General features: G+C 37.4%; 2 protein-coding genes across 2 annotated transcripts; both read right to left on the bottom strand.

Annotated features, from left to right (window-relative positions):
- Nucleotides 1–583: 583 nt before the first annotated feature.
- On the bottom strand, nt 584–8,192 carry ttc4 (tetratricopeptide repeat domain 4). Its single transcript, XM_061737252.1, has 10 exons — nt 7,985–8,192; nt 7,761–7,878; nt 6,813–6,974; nt 6,620–6,697; nt 5,295–5,419; nt 5,104–5,190; nt 3,535–3,773; nt 2,307–2,391; nt 1,932–2,014; nt 584–1,322 (listed from the first exon to the last, which is right to left on the bottom strand). Exons 1-10 carry the CDS (start codon nt 8,090–8,092, stop codon nt 1,223–1,225), a joined length of 1,185 nt encoding a protein of 394 aa, XP_061593236.1. The 5' UTR covers nt 8,093–8,192; the 3' UTR covers nt 584–1,222.
- A 707-nt stretch (nt 8,193–8,899) lies between these two features.
- On the bottom strand, nt 8,900–15,599 carry pars2 (prolyl-tRNA synthetase 2, mitochondrial). The gene is made up of 4 exons (XM_061737251.1): nt 15,464–15,599; nt 13,302–13,641; nt 11,169–11,411; nt 8,900–10,368 (listed from the first exon to the last, which is right to left on the bottom strand). Exons 2-4 carry the CDS (start codon nt 13,623–13,625, stop codon nt 9,487–9,489), a joined length of 1,449 nt encoding a protein of 482 aa, XP_061593235.1. The 5' UTR covers nt 13,626–13,641; nt 15,464–15,599; the 3' UTR covers nt 8,900–9,486.
- Nucleotides 15,600–20,414: the final 4,815 nt, after the last annotated feature.

The following is a 20,414-nucleotide window of genomic DNA, read 5'->3' as shown; positions in this document are numbered from 1 at the left end:
TCAGGTTTGAAGGGTTTTCTCATCCAGAGCTTCAGCTCTTTCCACAGATGTTCAATAACTGGCACCAGGAAGCATTATCATATAACTCCCTCTATCAGATCCCCCATCTGATTCAGAATTGATTTTAGGATTTTATTGTTGACTTAAACTTTTAAGAGGAATGGCACGCTCTTATCTGTCAGAGGTAATCAATTCACCAGTATGAGCCCTGTGGGCAACCGACCGGTTGCTTCCAGACGTTCCACGATCACGATCAAAACATAGAGGGGATTTTGCAGTGGCTGCCCCGAGGCGCTGGAACGCTTTTCCTTTTCCTTATTCGCACAGTCTTTAGATACAGGACTGTCTCAGAAAATTAGAATATTGTGATAACGTTTTTTATTTTCTGTAATGCAATTAAAAAAAAACAAAAATGTTATACATTCTGGATTCATTACAAATCAACTGAAATATTGCAAGCCTTTTATTATTTTAATATTGCTGATTATGGCTTACAGTTTAAGATTAAGATTCCCAGAATATTCAAATTTTTTGAGATAGGATATTTGAGTTTTCTTAAGCTGTAAGCCATGATCAGCAATATTAAAATAATAAAAGGCTTGCAATATTTCAGTTGATTTGTAATGAATCCAGAATGTATGACATTTTTGTTTTTGTAATTGCATTACAGAAAATCACAATGTTCTAATTTTCTGAGACAGTCCTGTATGTTCAAGTCAATGTTAAAAACACATTTCTTCTCTTTGGCTTTAAATTTTGAGTAGAGTCACAGGGCAGATATTAGAATGTACAGCTACTTTGATTTTTATTACATTTTCCTGCTTTTAAATTATAATTCTTGTTTGATTGTTAATTAATTGTAAAGCACTTTAGTCAACATTTTTGTTGTTAAATACACTGTATAAATAGATTTGACCTTGACACTTGATCTTGATTTTCATTCATCATGTTTTAGTAAATTATTATGTATAACTTATTCAGGTGACCTTTTTGGGTTTACCTTTGTTTATTGGAGGGATAACAACAAATGTGTCTACATGTGTATCTGTACAGAGAAGGCAGGATATTAAATAGATTGGTGGAGAAATAAAAGTTTACATTCAACTTTCACTGATATTTGGTGTCACGAAACATCCAAACACTTACGTAGGTTCTTCAGAGTTGGGAAGATAGTTTTATGAGTTTTATGTCTTGTATTTATAATTGGAAATCAGTGTTTTTTTTACAATCCATGTACTTTCTTTCCTGATAAAAACTGCTCCCTGAACGATGAGCCTTTCACCAGCACGATGAAGCTGGGAGTCCCCGCCTTGACCAGATACCTGTTGGAGAGCAGAAGAGACACAGTCAGGTCGTGCAGGACGTGATGAAAACCCCTGCTAAAATGAACGCTCCGGTTTCACTCAGCATTGGATCATTTTCATTCCTGTCGTCAGGCAATCTGCCAACCAGGAAGCAAACGTCAGCATACCAGACATCACTGTTCCTCTTCTGTTATTTACTTTACAGAAGAAACAGGAAAGATTTTACTTTAAAATTCTTCTAACCGCTTCTACCTCTTTTCCGGTGTAATCACGGCAATGGTGGTGGTTATATTGATGGTTATAAAACACCCATATAAAGTACAACATTACGATATTTATTGTGTCACTGAGACCACACCGCTAGTTTGACCTGATAGAAAAAACGGTTTGAATTTGCAAATTTGGTGAAAACAAATAATTTTAGGGAGAAAACAACAAGACAAACGACCTCGATCACAAATCTGGTGATAAATGTCTTCAAATAGTAAAGAAAGTTTAGTAAAACAGAGACATATTCAATGCTACATGAAACACAGACATGGGAGTGCCATTTTTTAATTACTGCAGATTTAATCTTAAACCTACTTTAAATAAAAAAAGGAGTAGATAAAGAGACAATTCATGTACCGTTTATGTTGCAGAGTTTTCAACAGTGACGTCTCCAGGTCGACTTGGTAGAGCGTCTCCTTCTCCTCGTATTCGAAGTACAGCTAAAAAAAAATAAAGTTTCCCACAAGATGAAGGGACATTTTTTTTTAAATGACGTTTTGCTGCTGATAAAAATAAGATGCATAAAATAAATAAATAAGCTCATCAAATCATACTGCTTTTTATATTAATTTTTCATTGTGCAGTTTTGTAGAACCACTTTTCTAAGACTGAAACCAAAAGAAATAACAAGTTCAACATTGAATGAGAGCATATTATCAAGCAGGTAACTTATTTCAGTGTTCTGTACAAATCAAGGCTTTTGCTTTGTTTAAATGCTGCAAACAAACAAACCTGCAGATTTTGTGGGAGATATTTTCTGTCCGAGTCCCACGGTGGAAGCTCTTCTCCAAACATGACGCTCAGGTGGTCACTGAAACTGAACAAAACAAGGCAAACAGAAGCATAAAATCCTCCTCTTATTTATGCTGAATTTTTAAGAGGAAAAAAAATATCTTTGGTCAGATTTGAAGGAATGAACATTGTTGCTGCTAAACGTTTGCTGAACAGCGACTCCTTGTGGCCACAACCAGCAATTACAAGAGCCAATATTTGCCTGCTTTGTCTTTACTTTTTTCTTTTGCGATAACACTTTCTAATGTTTCTCTGTGGAGTTGGAAAACATACGGTAGTGCGACCAAAAAAGTTACCAAAAAAAGGTAACAATAAGAGAGAAGAACATCAAGTAATTTAATCAGAGATGTTTCTTCCAGAGGATATTTGGAGTTCCTCCTGAAAACTGAATATTCCTGAATATTTCCCTGAATATTCCATATTACCAACTATTTCTACCAGTTTCACACATGTGCATATACAAAACAGCAACACAGGCTCAATTGCTTGTTTAATATGCTTTTTTTTTTTTTTTAATATTGTCTATTGGGACCTGATTCGTATAAAAATTAAGCATCATGCTTTGACATGATGTACTTTTCCACGTGTGGGGACAACGGGCTGCTGTTAGATTTGATTAACTGTTATGGTACAAGCATCCCAAAATGTGATGTCCATGCATGTGGACACCAGGTCTCAGGAGGTTACATTTTGCCTCAATCATTTTACGAGAACAACAATTCTGAACATAAGTCTCATAAATGTGACCATTTGTTATAGTTTTTTTAAATGATGTCATAACTGACTGTATATATTGGAGTTTTGCTCTGTTTCGACTTTGAAGATACTGCTGTTAGTTTCTTTTGGAGACTTTTCATACCTTTTATTTACATTTATATGAGGAAATAATCTTACGATTAATAGTAAATTTGTTTTTTGTTTATAGTTTACTGTTTTACTTCCTAAATTGAGGGGAGGTCCGCTGCATAAGCCTGTTGACTTTTTGACCTTGCCTGTCACATTTGTTTTACTAGTTTGATTGTAAGTGTTACTTTTATTGTGTGCAAACTAATAAAAAAAAAATTTAATAAATAAAATAAATAAATGGAAATAATAGTTATAGTCCTCCCTCCCCAAGCAGACAAATAAAGCCAAAGCTACGGTGCATAAAACAACAGTCTAATTTTACCAGTTATTCTCGCAGAAGGCTGAAATGAAGTCACTCTGCTGATGTTCGGGGTACAGGAAGAGGACGGGCCAGTGTAAAGAGCCCTGCTCATCCAGGGAGACCTGAGCGCCAGTGACCTCCCGAGAGCTGAGGCCGTCCAAGCTCAGCTGCTCCACCGCTGCTGAACAACGATCCTCCTCATCCTCGCTGTCTGAACCCTTGGCAGCAGATCGAGGCTGGAGGAGCTTGATGCCTCGACTCTGCACAGAAAACATGTGAGATTATTATTAAAAACAGATTTAATCTCATATCACTGCAACATAAACAGCCACCAGCTGAGCATCTCAGAATGAGGTAAGAGGAGATCATTTTCACCTTCTAAAACAACTCAAACCTCATAAATGTCATTATGTTTTAAACAAATACCATGTTAAACTGCATTACCTTTTTTCAAAAATGTACATGTTGACCACTTTCTAAACTAAACTGCATGCTTTGCAGAGTTCATGAGATCCTGTCAAGGATTATCTGGGTCTTCTCAAGAGTTGAGTCCGACTTGTTGAGCAGCTCACTGCTGGACATCACTTCTTAAAGGATGCGAACGATGTCACATGTTTGTGTTTTTCAAGGCTGTTCCAGAAGTATCTTGCTGTTTTATTTATCACTAAATCTTTCCGTCTTGGTTGTTGTCGTGGAATTAATGTGGTGCAACTTTAAGTCAAAGCAGAAGAGCAGTAGGCCATCATGAGCCGCCACGTCTGATAGGCCTTTGTTGAAAAAATCGATTTCCCAATTCTAAATCGATTCTCATATTAATTCCTAAAAATCGATTCATATGTCTAAAGATTGATTTTTTTTTTTTTTTTTTTTTGGGGGGGGGGGAGGGGGGGAGGGGGGTTATTTTATTTATTTATGTATTTTTTTTTTTCATCATTACATTACAACTTTTGGTTATTTTTTTGTTTATCCTCTAAACTAATGTTTTGTTGGACACGAGAATAACTGGTGCCATGTTTTTGCCTTTAAATATGTTTAAAGGTATGAAAACATTAAAGTGTTAGGTTATAATTACATAAATTGTCTATATTTCATTACTTTATATACTGTCTTGGGGTTACATTTGCAAAAAATGCTAAAAACCAAATGCTCAAAAATTAAAAACCAAAATAGACCGAAAATGGAACAAATAAAAACGGAATGTGGGAAAAAATAAAACCGATTTCATCCGTCTCCGTTTCCTCCCTGGATCTGTTTGGTAATTCTGACCCATGATGTTTCTGAAAGCAGTTCTATCAGCATTCTGGGAGGTGATTGGTCCTTACAGCATCATTAGCTGCCAATACTTGCTGTTAAATCTCAATATAATACTAGTAGTAATATTTTGCATAACTACAGTCATATAATTCATGCAACAGCTCAAAAAACAGTTTTAATAACACTAACCCAAATCAATATCGGAATCGAATCTTGATAATCCATTCTGAATCTTAAGAATCGGAATCGAATCGATTCTTGACATTTGAATCGATCCCCAGCCCTAGTGTCTGATGATGCAAAGCAAGACAAGAGAACAACAACGTATAAACGTACCTTTATAGCAGCCAGAAGAGCCTCCTTCTCACCAAGCAACTTCTTCTCTTTTACCTTGTTCCTCCTGGCATCTCTCTCTGCTGCTCTCTGAGACACCCAACATGGAGACAGTTTAACCTCCTCCACACGCCACACCACAACAACACATTCTAATAAAAACTACAAACAAACAGGAGAAACTCATGAATTACTTTGTGTTTATCTGCGGTTGCTCTCAGCTCCTGCAGCTTGTTGTCGGTAGGATGGACCTTCAGCCCCTCGTCACACCACTTCATGCTCTCTGAAAAGTTACGCAGCTCTATGCAGCACTGGGCACCTGTTCAAACATGAGAAAATGATTCTCGCGACTATTTTTAATCAGAGGATTGTCATGCATTGCTTTAAGAGTGTGACATGAATGTAATTTTTCATGCTGATATAAATAATTTAATACTAATAAATATTGTAATGTAGTTTAAATAGATAGAAACAAGGAGCAGCTCCAGTCTTTTGTGTTTCTGTGGCAAAATAGGTTTATTGCAGAAAATGTTATAATGGCAGGTATCATGCAAAAAAGAATAAATATATTTATTACACCACATATTACACCGGTGCTCGCAGCTCTTCATTGGCTTCCCGCCCGTTAGACGAGCAATTTTTTAATTCTTTCATTTGTTTTTAAATTTTTACATAGTCTTGCACCTTCTTACATCTCAGGTCTTTTAAATGTCCATAGACCCTCCAGGTCTCTACGGTCAGCTGACCAACTCTGCCAAATAGCTCCCCCCTCCAGCAGGGGGGACCGGTGTTCAGCCAATTTCTGCTGCTTTGCCAAAAAATGCTACCTAATGGGTTTCTACCTTTGTAGAGCTATAATTTTACTGTGTTTTACTCTCAGCCCACTTCCTTTTCCCCCAATTGGCCCTTGTCTCTTGCCAGGCCATCATTGTAAATAAGAATGTTCTTAATGACCTGCCTGGTTAAATAAAGGCGAATGACTGAATGAATATCAAATAAAGTGATAGAATAAATTTTTTTCTTCTCTTTATCGTATAATGTTCACAAAGTGTAATGCAATTCATGTCATGGGTAATGTATTTTGAAGTATCAAATACTCAACATCCCATATTATCAATTTTACGTCGTGCAAGAAATAATGGTCGTAGCAATCAAACTTATAAAATTGACTGTGCGCATGCGCAGAAGCACAAAGTAGCATTTCTCGGCAGAACACCGGTTCCAAACTTTTGACCGAGTTGCCGCTGTACATACACCTGGCTCCTTCTACGGCTGTTTTTAAAACTCATCTTAAAACTCATTTTTAATATAATAATTCTCAATACCATGATTGTTTTATTTTATTTATGTGTTTTATTATTTTATTTTTTTTACATTGTCCTGTTTTGTTTTTGTTTTCCTTTCACTTGTCCAGCACTTTGGTCAGCTGTTGTTGTTTTTAAAGTGCTTTATAAATAAACTTGAACTTTTACTGTGAAGCATACTGGTAGTGCATGTTAATTAGATGAGAATCACTCACCTCTGATCAAGGCTTTGAGGTGGTCTGGTTTGACCTTTTTTGCAGCCACAGCATCATTGAGGGAAGAGCGCATGTTACCTACAGTATGTGACAGAAAAGCAGACGTGCATCATAGGCATAAATACATCTGACAGTAACCAGCACTACAGGCATTTCAGGTCATTTAAACCTCAACAGAGGCGGTTCTTTGTACCCAGGTAGAAGTGTGCAGCAGCTCGGTTGGTGAGGAGAATGACCTCGAGCTCCTGGTCTCCGCATTTCTTCATCAAACCAGCCGTGTAGGCGATCACAGCGTGTTTGTAGTTCTTCTCCTTGAAGAATGCATTTCCTTCATCCTTAAGACTTTGTGCCAGCTCTGAAAATCAACCAGATTCTCACATTAACAGACCAGTTTACAGAGGTGTCAAGTAACGAAGTACAAATACTTCGTTACCTTACTTAAGTAGACATTTTGGTTATCTATACCTCACTGGAGTAAATCTTTTTCAGACTTTTTACTTTTACTCCTTACATTTTCACGCAATTATCTGTACTTTTTACTCCTTACATTTTAAAAACAGCCTCGTTACTCTATTTCATTTCGGCCTTTAAAAAGAACTATCCAGTTAAATTGCTCCATCCGGATAGAGTGAATTTGGTTGTGGTTGTTTCAGATGTTCTTGTCCAGTTTTGTTCTTACATCCGTTGCCCTCAGATTCCTGCAACTAAACTTGGATGTACATTCCAATAAAGGTTAGGATAAATGATAACATGCGTCTGAAGTTTGACTTTTTGCACCATTACAATACTTATAGGCAACTAGTCATCATATCTTCTGCTCTCTGAAACACATGTTAATGCTCAATAGTACACATATATGGTTCTTTAATATATTTGCATTATACTAAGATGCATTCATTTTCAATGGCTTTTGTCCTTAATTGCTTTTTTCCCCCTTACATTACTTTTACTTTTATACTTTAAGTAGTTTTGAAACCAGTACTTTTATACTTTCACTTGAGTAAAAAACTTGAGTTGATACTTCAACTTCTACAGGAGTATTTTTAAACTATAGTATCTATACTTCTACCTGAGTAATGAATGTGAATACTTTGACACCTCTGCTAGTTTATCAGTAAAGTTAAAGCTTGGGTCCTCTTACCCTCTGGAGATCGGTCTTCATCGTGGATTATGGACTGGATACAAGCCAGTTCTGGATATTTCTTTGGGTCAATCTCTTCAGGGGCTGTTTTCATGAACATGGGTATTTTATTGAACTCCTGCAGAAAAGCAGTGACAGATACAAAAATGTACATGAGCAACTTCATATACTAGTAAAAAAACAAAGTTGAGGATGTACTAAGAGCTTCTGATCGCCAGTCTCACCTCTTCCCAGTTGTCAGTGAAACCATTTTTGTATCTCTGGTCCTTGAATTTGTCCATAAAATCGTCCATTCCGTCGTCACTGTCACTCTCCGCCCCGTGTGACATCATCTTCGCTCAAAATACAAGCTGGAATGGTGTTTTGGTTTTTCAATGTTAAAAGCCACTTATTACCTGAAGTTGTTCAACGGTGCTTTTTATTTTTTCCCCTTGTTTACACATGTGCATAAGCGGTACGGCGGCTATAATGACCCGTGCGAAAACCTAACTGCGCTTTAGTTCCGTTGACATTAAAGGACCAGGCACACTGCTCACGTTGCAGTAAGTCAACTTTTTATTTATTAATTTATTTATTTATTTATTTATACAAAAAACAAACACTTTGCCCATCTGTCTCATTTATTTTTCCGAGTCAATTGCTGGTGTGTCGATGTGAAAACAGCATTATCATGTTGGTTGAGATGGATCTAATTTTTACACCATAAGTTTTCACTTGCTACGTTTTCATTTTACTTGTGAATCTAATTTTATTATTTATTTATTTTCTTGAATGGCTTGAACCTATAATAATCTATATAATGTTTATATATATATATATATATATATATGTAAATATTATCCGTTTTTTTGTGTTTACTATATTTTCTCTTGTACATTACTCATTGTTCTACATTTTATATTGCTCTTTTTTTTATTTAGCTATTTATTGGTTATTTCTATTTAAATTTTTTGTATAAACCGTTGAGCGTGTGTGTGTTTGGCTGCTGCACGATTGAATTTCTCCTCTGGGAGATCAATAAAGTCTTCTATTCTATTCTATTCTATTCTATATATTATACACTTGATAGAACTTGAGTTCTATTTATTTTGTGAATAAATACAGCAGATTCCATCAATAAATAATGAGCTTCAAAGTAATTATAAACATAAATCATGTAAACAATCTATAAAAAGTAAAAGCCTCAGCGTAGTAGTAATATTTATTTGACCGGCCGTCCTTTGGACAACTATGGCCACAAAGGTAAAGAGAAAACCAAATTAAACGGTTAAAACCTCCACCTCATAGAGGAGAAGAGATGGAAATTAATATTCAAAAGGAATCCAAGCATAACAAAATTATTTATTCATTTTTTATTGGGATTTTTCACTGCAAAGCAAGAACAGCATCACTCTCTAACGATCAGACTGTGCATGCTGGTCCAGAGTTTCTATGAGCGAGCCATTGTTTAATGTCCATACCTCTCATTATTTCCTGCTGTGGGTCAAATTATCTGATGAGAAAAGTCTCTTAGATGCACATGAATATTATACAACATTTATGACCAACATTTATGTAGGCTACAAAAATAAAGAAACCCACAATTACAGGCTACCTTTCATTTCCATGAGTAAATGAGACTGTATTAACACCACTGTTTTAGCAGCAAGTTTTATACAGTTTTGTGTAATTTTGCCCATCACCTTACACACACATCAAACGTTTTTTCCAGATTTAAAGACGTTAATTATACCGTTTCCACATTCCTCAGCAGATCCAGCAGTCCATCTTTACTGAGAAATACCGTCTCCCCCGTCTGCTGACGGATCACCTCAAACTTTGCTGTTTCAGTTAGAGCTTCCTGTCCGACTACGACGACGTAAGGGTATCCCAGCCTGAAGGCGTCCTTCAGCCTCCTTCCAATGGTCATCTGTGTCCGATCGTCAAGAACAACCTCTCCCTTCAGACCAGGAAGATCCCCTTCCAAACTGTGAATGAGTTCCTCTGCCAACACTGCTGCCTTATCCTCTTTGCTCCCCTTTTTCGGGGGTATAACGCAAACCTGGTAGGGTGCAATGAGACCCGGCCAGCGGATTCCTTCCTCGCTTGACATCACCTCGATGGCTGCGGCGAGAATGCGGGTCACTCCGAGACCGTAGCAGCCCATCTCAGCAACAGTCGGCTTGTTCTGGGCGTTGTTGAAGGTGGTGTTGAAGATATGGGAGTACTTTTTACCCAGATAAAAGGTGTGGCCTACTTCTATACCCTTCGATTCCACCAGTGTCCCAGTTTTGCACTGTGGACAGTCGGTTCCATCTGACGACAAAGTCTCCACGTTGGCAGAAAAGGAGCAGTTCCCACAGACCAGCAGTTGGTCCTCCCCGATGTCTGCTGCCAGCTGGAACTCGTGGGAAAGCGTGCCGCCGATGTTCCCCGTGTCGGCCTGCACCTGAATGCACTGCAGGCCCAGGCGTTTGAAGAGCTGGATGTACGCGTGGCACACGGATTCATACGTCTGACGGGCGGCTTCTTCACTCGCGTCGAAGGAGTACATGTCCTTCATGTAAAACTCGCGGCCTCGCAGGAGGCCGAACCTGGGCTTGGGCTCATCTCTGAACTTGCGGGTGATCTATTTAAAAAAAGAAAAGAAATAAATTGGAAAATTTGGAGCCAATCACAACAAATATATTGGAGATATGAGACTGAAAGTAGGGCTGGGGATCGATTCAAATGTCAAGAATCGATTCGATTCCGTTTCTTAAGATTCAGAATCGATTATCAAGATTTGATTCGATTCCATTCCATTCCGATATTGATTTGGTTATTAAAACTGTTTTTTGAGCTGTTGCATGAATTATATGACTGTCTAGTTCTGCAAAATATTAATACTAGTATTATATTGAGATTCAACAGCAAGTATTGGCAGCTAATGATGCTGTAAGGACCAATCAGCTCCCAGAATGCTGATAGAACTGCTTTCAGAAACATCATGTGGGTCAGAATTACCAAACAGATCCAGGGAGGAAACAGAGACGGATGAAATCGTTTTTTTTTTCCCCCCACATGAGCATTTGGTTTTTAGCATTTTTTGCAAATGTAACCCCAAGACAGTATATAAAGTAATGAAATATAGACAATTTATGCAATTATAACTTAACACTTTAATGTTTTCATACCTTTAAACATATTTAAAGGCAAAAACATGGCACCAGTTATTCTCGTGTCCAACCAAACATTCATTTTTTGGGGATAAACAAAAAAATAACCAAAAGTTGTAATGATGAAAAAAAAATAATACATAAAAAAAAAACAGAAAAATAAAAAAATTAATCGATCTTTACATATGAATCGATTTTTAGGAATTAATATGAGAATCGATTTAGAATTGGGAAATCGATGTTTTCAACACAGGCCTAACTGAAAGCTCACCTGGTAAAGAAGCAGAGGCAGCCGCTTGTGGGAGAGAGGCTGCTGAGCAACGAGCGTGGACACCGCCTCCTCGTGCGTAGGACCCAGACAGTAGTCGGCACCGTGCCGGTCTTTCAGACGGAACAGCTCCTTTCCCATTAAATCCCATCGCTCACTGGTTTGCCAGAGATTAGCTGAGCACAAACTGGGCATGTCAAGCTTCTGCCCGCCAATCTCCTGCATCTCCTGGTCGATAACTTGCACCTGTTTAAAAAAAAAAAGTATATTTGACAAATATGACACAATTTAAAAAAAAATGTAACTGTTGTTGTAATGTCTTCTGGCCATAGACTTGCCTGGAAGTAATAGTTGTTCCGATATCCAGTACCAGAATTAGAAATACATTATAAAATAAATAATTAGAAATATTTGCAGATACTCCCAAAATTAAGGTTATCAGTGATTATTTAAGTCTATGCAGCATCTGATACGATGACATTGTTATAAATATAATTCAAATTATTCTATGTTGCTCTAAAAGCCAGAAATGTATATTATACTGCTTTGAAATTAATAATAATGCTCTGGTATTGGAACAACACTCTGAATCAGCCGATACTCAAAGCCCGGGAAGCGGAATCGTATTGAAAATAAAATAAAAAAATATTGGTATCTGAACGTCTCTATCTGGAATTATATTTGTCTGGTTTGTTTTCGTCAGTATTTTAATTTGCATCCTCATTCCCTTCATAGGAGAAGGTGCTACTACTCCAAACAAATGATCAAAATAAAGAAATGAAGACTTGATGAAACAGAGAGAGGTGACACAATGCAAAAACAACAATAAAACAACTCACAATACACGTGAACAACAGAATATTCAGATTGGAAGAAAACAAACACAACTAAAGAATAAAAAGACTCTGCAACAGTGTCTACTATTGACTTTTTTGTCACCACTCTTAGGCTTCAAACATTTATAAGATTGCTGTTTAAAGAAATATTTTCATACATTTATTTTTATATTGCAAACTTTGTCTGTGAAGTAACTACATGAAACACATGGGGGGGGGGGGGTGTCACCGCATGGCTTTAACAAAAGTAACAAGCAAGCATCTGCTCCTGGAAAAGCACTTCCTTCCACCGACTTCTTTTCACCCCTGAAAAGGTGAAACGTTTAAGTTGCGTATCTTCGGGAAATCCATCGTGATTTTTAACACAGTGTACCTACTATTAACACCAGAAAATATATTGTTTTTCTGAAATCCTACATCCCTTTCCCTCCTAACATGCCTTTACTAACAAGTTTTCTGTTTAAAGTTCAAGACAATAGATCAGGCTTGTTTAGATATTCACTTAAAAACCTCTTGAGGGTGAATTGTGCCAAGGTGGTGTAATGACTTTCCTTAGGGGGATCTCCAAAGTACGGCTGGGTGATATATCGAGATTTTAATATATATCGATATATTTTCAAACGTGATATGGTACGAGACAATATCGTTTATATCGATTAAAAAAAATAATTTTTTTTTATAATTTTGATAAAGCTTATTTTGTGAAAAATTGACTTGAATGTTTTATTTGAGATTTGCACAAATGTTTTGTTATTTGCACAACTGTCAACCTCAGTGGAAAAGCTTGCCTGTTACTGTCTACATTGTATTAATTGCACAGTGTATTTTAATTTAATTGTTATGCAGGAAAGGGATATTTGTTTTATTTTATTCAAGAAGCATTTTTATTCTATATATGCAGGCAGTTTATTTTTATTTCATTTGTTTTATACATTTTGATATTGTGCAGACCTCTGTTAATAAAGGAACCTGTGTGACATTTGGCACGAGGCTTTGTATTAAAACTGACAGTTTATTTAAGGGTTTGCCTCAGAAAAAAATGAAGCTAACAGAGATGCTATAATGCTTTGGGGGAAACCCAAATTATGGCACAGAAAAAATATCGATATACAGTATATGGAGTATCGCCATTCAGGTAGAAAATATCGAGATATGACTTTTGGTCCATATCGCCCAGCCCTACTCCAAAGTAGGTCCTCATTGGTAAGTAGAACAGTGCATGACGACTCCAGACTCTACTAACTTGGGATTCGATGCATCCATGCTTTATATCCCCGCCTCCATCAAAGTAAAAACTCACCAGCTTCTCCATGGAGCGGACCGTGGCAGGGAGGTAGTAGTAGCAGCCTGGATTGGATGGATGGATGAGTCCTGCCTGCTGCATGAGCCTCTGACTCTTACAGGTCATTTCTCCTGCCACTCGGCTGGCCTGTCCCACATCATGCAAGTTTGATGGCTGGTAGAGACGAGACACCCGCTGCGTGGGCTTGATATATCTTGAGTGACCGGAGGGAGGGGCGGCTGTGTGCTCAGCACAGCCTGAATGGTTCCTCTTTGGTAGAATAAAGGTTTTGTGGAGATGCTGAAATACTCTCTTCCATATCTGATGCATCGTAGGCTCCATGACACTTCCAGAGTTACTGTAAGTTAAAAGAAAAGAGGCTGCAAATCAGCAATGATTTCTATTGTCATTTTTACAGACTACTTTATTCTTACTTCCCTGTTACAATTACAACTCTCACCCTTTTCAGAATGTAATACTTTGAAAATCTGGTACCCAAGGGCATACGAGTTAACCTCCCTGTTGCCCTGGACCATCATCAGTTTGCTTTCATGCCTAACAGACACCACATCTATCTCTCTTCAAGCTTCTTTGAGACTCTTTGAACAGAGGAACAGGTACGTCGGGATGCTCTTTGTGGATTTACAGCTTTTAATACAATCATTCCAGCCATCCTAATAAACAAACGCTGACCCTCGGACTTCCTCCACGAACCTGCTGCCTTATAAAGGAGTTTTGGTCAAACTGTCCACAGACCGAGAGTCGCCCTTCACCGTCCCCACCATCACACTCAGCACCGGCTCTCCTCAGGGCTGCGTTATGTACCACACACTTTTGACTGCTCACTAGCATTTCCCTCAAACTCCATCTTAACATTTGCAGACAACACAACTGTGGTCAGACTTATATTGGACAATAGGAATGGGCGATATTTTACCGTTCACGATAGACCGTCAATAAAATTCCCCACAGTAAGAATTTGTCATCTCGCGGTAAAAACGATAAATTCCCGTTGATGACATTTTTGTGTAAAGCTGATTTATGGTTCTGCGTTAAATCCACGCACAACGTACGTGAAGGAAGGAAGGAAGGAAGGAAGGAAGGAAGGAAGGAAGGAAGGAAGGAAGGAAATGAGCCAGAAAGAAGGAAATGAGCCAGAAAGAAAGAAAGAAAGAAAGAAAGAAAGAAAGAAAGAAAGAAAGAAAGAAAGAAAGTGGTGATAGATTTATAGTTACAAAAGGTGGAGTTGAATTGTTTTTTTTTTTTTTAATCGTCATTTTTATCGTTATCGGGATAAATGCCAGAAATTATCGTGATACATTTTTTAGTCCATACCGCCCATCCCTATTTGACAAGTCCGTCTACTGACAGGAAGAGCAGAATCTGCCTGAGTCGTGCTCTGGTAATAACCTGATCCTTAAAATTGACTAAGGAAAAACAAAACATCATCAAGGATTTATATATTATTGCATCAATATACATACGTACGTACGTACGTACGTACATACATACATACATACATACATACATACATACATACATACATACATACATACATACATACATACATACATACATACATACATACATACATACATACATACATACATACAAGGAATCTGACCACAGGAATACATAATAATGGAGGTACAGATTATTAAAATTTGTAAATCATGCAATGCATGAAGTATTTTACTGAATTTCTTATAATAGTATTATGATATTATATTTACTTTAAAAAGAGAACAACGTAGAACAACTACTGTACATTAAAGTAAAAGTGTTGCTTTTAATAATTTGACTGCACAGAATGTTGGGAAACAATTATCTATTTTCTTTCATAAATCATGTTGAAGGCAAAAGAGATGATAAAGAAACAAATTAAACCCATTTTCTGAACATTTTGGTGAAGCAAATCAGCACTCACCATGAAGGGCAGCTAAACTATATTGAATTGAATATTACCTTCACACAAACGTTTGATCAGCATAATTACTTTTGCGGTTTACAAAGATGTATATTCTATTGCAGTTGATAAATCCGTATTAATGACAGATCTTATCTTAATATGTATTAATATGTCCACTTTTCACTTGGTTGCAGCATCAACTCTGATGCAAAGGCTACAGCAACAAGACGCACGCAGAAAAATAATTATAGTGATAAAAAACACAACTCACCTTAAGATAACTACTAAACACTGGAATAAAGAGGTTTTGGAGTCAAAGAACACAGAATTTCATCTTGACTTTGTCAGAAATTGCAAAACTCCTTGCTGCACCACACGCCTTCTTGCTTGTCTTCTTCTACTGATCTGTGGCGCTGCGCGGCTCCACAGCGCCACATGCAGGTCTGGGGGAGTACTGCTGCAGCGGCGCACACAAGTATTGCAACGTCAGAGCAGTTTCACTGGGGGCATGAATGGTAGGCCTGGGCTATAAAAGAGGCCAGAGAAGGTAGTTCTGGCTCTCTCTCCTCCCAGGCAACAGGATGTTGCTTTTTTTTTGTAGTTTTTTGAACACTTGAATATTGTACAATATTCATATAAAACATATAAAACAGCATGTAGATTTATAAGGCACACAACACATTCTGCATCACTGTAAGAGTGCAACAGTAAATGTAACAGATCGGTAGTAAAGCAAGGACATAAATGGTGGGTCAAAAGTAACAAAATTAAAAAACAACTAAATATTAAATAAATAAATGAATAAATAAACACAATTATAACATAAGATAAGATAAGATAAGATAAGATAAGATAAGATAAGATAAGATAAGATAAGATAAGATAAGATAAGATATTCCTTTATTAGTCCCACAGCGGGGAAATTCACAGTGTACAGCAGCAAAGGGGAGGAGTGCAAAACAAGAGGCATCAATAGAAATAATAATAATACAATAATAATATCACACTATAAACAGTACTGGTATATACAATAATAATAATTAAAAAAAATACTGGTATATAATATAACAGACGGATATTTACAGACGGATATTTACATAATTGCACATTGCAGTGCAATTATATTAATTATATATTATATTTATTATGCAATATTGCACATTATTTTCCAGTATGTACATTTATTGTCAGGTTGTTATGTATGTGGTCTACTGTAAGCAGTGCTGGTTGTGTAGTCTCACAGCTGCAGGGAGGAATAATAATAAAATATGAGAAAATGGTGAGAAGCAGGGGCATTAGTTATTTTCAAATAACTTAAGATCTATATAGGCATTAAGGCAGCATGGTGGCTTGGTGGCTAGCACTGTTGCCTCACAGCAAGAAGGTTCCCGGTTCGACTCCCAGGCCCGGCAGGGGCCTTTCTGTGTGGAGTTTGCATGTTCTCCCCGTGCTTGCGTGGGTTCCCTCCGGGTACTGCGGCTTCCTCCCACAGTCCAAAAACATGCATAGTAGGTTAATTGATGAGTCTAAATTGCCCGTAGGTGTAAGTGTGTCTGGTTGTTTGTATATGTGGCCCTGTGATGGACTGGTGACCTGTCCAGGGTGTAACCCCTGCCTCTCACCTGAAATGAGCTGGGATAGGCTCCAGCAGACCCCGTGACCCTGCAAAGGATAAAGCGGGTATAGATAATGGATGGATGGATATATAGGCATTAAGGAGTTGTTGACCATGTTTGTTTTTAATCAGTCTTAAGGCACTGAGATGGTTGTTTATCAGGTATCTTTTAAAAGATGAGAAGTTTGGTTTTCTGTTTCCCCATTTGCATGTATGAATAAAGAACTTGGCAAGGATCAACAGGTTATTGAGTACAAAGTCACCTATTTTATCTTCGAAGGTGGTCCCAAATATAATATCCTCTCTTGTTAGGGGGTTAACATGGTGTTGGTTTGGTTGTGTTTTGGGTTCAGTTAGAGTTATTTTACTTTTCACTTTACACACTCCATCACGCCCATACACTCACTACATGACTGATATTACTGATGAACATATTTCACTTTACTTTTGCATATAATTTAGTTGGGTTAAATACATTTTGTTTCTTTAATCCATCAAAAATAAATAAATAAGAAAATGGTAACTTAATATTTAATGTAATCTCATCATGATTTATTACTTTAACACATAAAAATATAGAATGAGTTTCATGTATAAAAGTTGTAAAAATAGATGACTAGGTAACAAATGGTCACAATAGCTTTCACAATGTGGCATTCATGTCCACATGTGAAGGAAATTCTTCCTATGCTTGATTAAAAAGTGCTCTACTTTAATCCTCGTCTGAAAGCGAGTGGGGTTGTTGATTTGTGGGACATTACTGTAATACTGTTTGTGGGACATTACTGTAATACTGTATATTTTTTGGATTCTGATTAAATATACTGACCTGAATCTTGACTCAAACTGAGTCAGGAGAACATGGGTTTAAACAAAAACCATCACCAGACAATTTTTATCTCTCTTGTCAGCACAATACAGGACCCTGTAACATATTCAGAATGGTTAAAAAAAATAAAAACATCTCAGTATCTAAGCCAGAAATACATTTAAACGTACTCAAAGTTCAAATAAACCTGACTTAAAGTAAGGTAAGGTAATCTTTAATGTCTCCCTTGAGAGAAATTTGTTATGGACAAACTAGAGACTCCAGGCGCCACATATATAACAAAACATATATAATCACAATAAACAAATAACACATCGTCATATCCCCCCGCTCTTTGCATGCCCCCCTGCAATGTCCTGAAAACACCTCTACACAAACAAAACCCCTTGCTACAGCAACATTATTGCACTTCCCTCTATACATACAGCAGCACACTTGTTATTGCACATCTCTCTAGACCAGGGGTCGGCAACCCAAAATGTTGAAAGAGCCATATTGGACCAAAAGCACAAAAAACAAATGTGTCTGGAGCCGCAAAAAATGAAAAGTCTTGTATAAGCCTTAGAATGAAGGCAAATGGCGAAAGGCGAAATGTTGAGAAAAAAGTAAAAAATTTCGAGAAAAAAGTTGAAATGTTGAGAAAAAAGTCAAAATGTTGAGAAAAAAGTCAAAATTTCGAGAAAAAAGTCAAAATGTCGAGAAAAAGTCGAAATGTCGAGAAAAAAGTCAAAATTTCGAGAAAAAAGCCGAAATGTCGAGATTAATGTTGAAGTACAATTTCGAGAAAAAAGTCGAAATGTCGAGATTAAAAAGGAAAGGAAAAAGGAAGAAAAAAAGAGGAAAAAAGGAAAAAAAGAAAAAAGAAGAAAAAAAGAGAAAAAAGAAAAAAAAAAAGAGAAAAAAAAGGTCAAACATTTTTGAAAAAGTTCCAGGAGCCACTAGGGCGGCGCTAAAGAGCCGCATGTGGCTCTAGAGCCGCGGGTTGCCGACCCCTGCTCTAGACATACAAAAGCGCACTCATTATTGCACATCCCTCTATTCATACAGCAGCACACGTTATTGCACATTCCGCCCTTCCCACACACACACACACACACACACACACACACACACACACACACACACACACACACACACACACACACACACACACACACACACACACACACACACACACACACACACACACACACACACACACACACACAGCTCATTTCCTGTTATTGAGTAACTTAATTGATAATGGAATAAATGAGAATGTATATCTATTGAGCTTACAGCTTGGCAACCTATACCTTCTGCCTGAAGGCATCAACTCATATTCCCTGTGCAGGATGTGATTTGGTCTGAGATGATTTTTTTTACCTTCCTTCATAAGGGTTTGTTCAAATATCTCCTGCAGGGATGATGGAGGCAGCATACCAATTTATTTTCCCTGCCCTTTTGATCAGATTTTGGAGTTGTACTTTACATTTAATGGTCAGGTTTCCAAACCAAGTTGTAATGCCATAACAGATGATGGTTTCTATGGCTGCTCTGTAGAACAACAACATGACATCTTTATCCACTCCATGAACCCTGAGCCTGCGCAAAAAGTACAGGCGCTGGCTGATCCTTGAACAAACATAATCTACACACGATGAGCCCAATGTAACCTTGAATCGAAATAAATGCCCAAGTACTTGTGTACTGTAACCTGTTCAACCCTCTCCTCATTCAGAAAGACTAGGCTGTGATCACCAACAGACCTGGGATCAAACAGCATTTCTTTTGTTTTCTTAACATTTAAAATCAAATTATGCTTCTCGCACCACTGCACACATCTTTCTACCTCTGACTTGTACACAGCGATATCTGAGTCCACTGTCAGTAGACTCAGTATGGCCGTGTCGTCAGAGAATTTAAAAACATAATTATTCAGGTGATGGTTCCTACAATCATTGGTATATAATGTGAATAGAATAGGCGAACTGACGCAACCCTGTGGAGCGCCCGTGTTAATCACCTGAACTTCGGAGAGGGTTGAATTGATTTTAACCTGCTGCTGCCTGCCTGTAAGAAAAGAAAAATACCATTTAACTATGTAAGGATTCACATTCATCTGTTCCAGCTTGTTTAAAAGGATGTGAGGATTATGGCAGTAAAGGCAGATGTAAAATCCATGAACAGAAGTCTTGCATAGGCTCTGGAATTTTCGAGATGTTTAATAATTAAATGTGATATGGTGTTTAAAGCATCAAGCCATGCTTGTAAGTTCACTGCTAAACTTTCCCAACTTGTATTAATGTTACATTTTAGATTTCTTTTCTTTCTTTTTTTTTAAAGGTTCATTAGTAGGAAGAAATCAACTTGGGGAATAATCTTGCAACTGACTATAACCATTTGTTGAGGTGCAGAATCCTCAACGCCCAGGCCTCTGTCTAAGGAAAGCATGTCAAAACGGCATTTCATGTCATTATAGGAATAGTTTTTATTTGTTTTATTACGACTGTAATAAAATATAATTCTTCATTGGGTGTGTTGGGGGTTGATACAAGCGTACCGGTAGTTGTGATTACATGTACTAGTTTTAAGAAAAACTCAGGATGCAATAAAAGTTATCAGGACTCGGCAGGTATCCGACCCTGGACTCTGGTCAAGGCCACTTGCTCACATGTGGAATTGTGTTTCCCAGGGATTAACCTGTTGCTGTTTCATTTTTATCATATTTTCAAGTTTTGGGGATTTTAGAAGGAGATTACATTTAATGTAAGAATGAAACTTCCCAGACCCCTGAGG

Source organism: Cololabis saira, chromosome 13 (assembly GCF_033807715.1).
Source record: "Cololabis saira isolate AMF1-May2022 chromosome 13, fColSai1.1, whole genome shotgun sequence".
NCBI classification, from domain to species: domain Eukaryota; kingdom Metazoa; phylum Chordata; class Actinopteri; order Beloniformes; family Belonidae; genus Cololabis; species Cololabis saira.
Note: the sequence above shows the minus strand (reverse complement) of the source record. Positions and strands in the feature narration are given on the sequence as shown.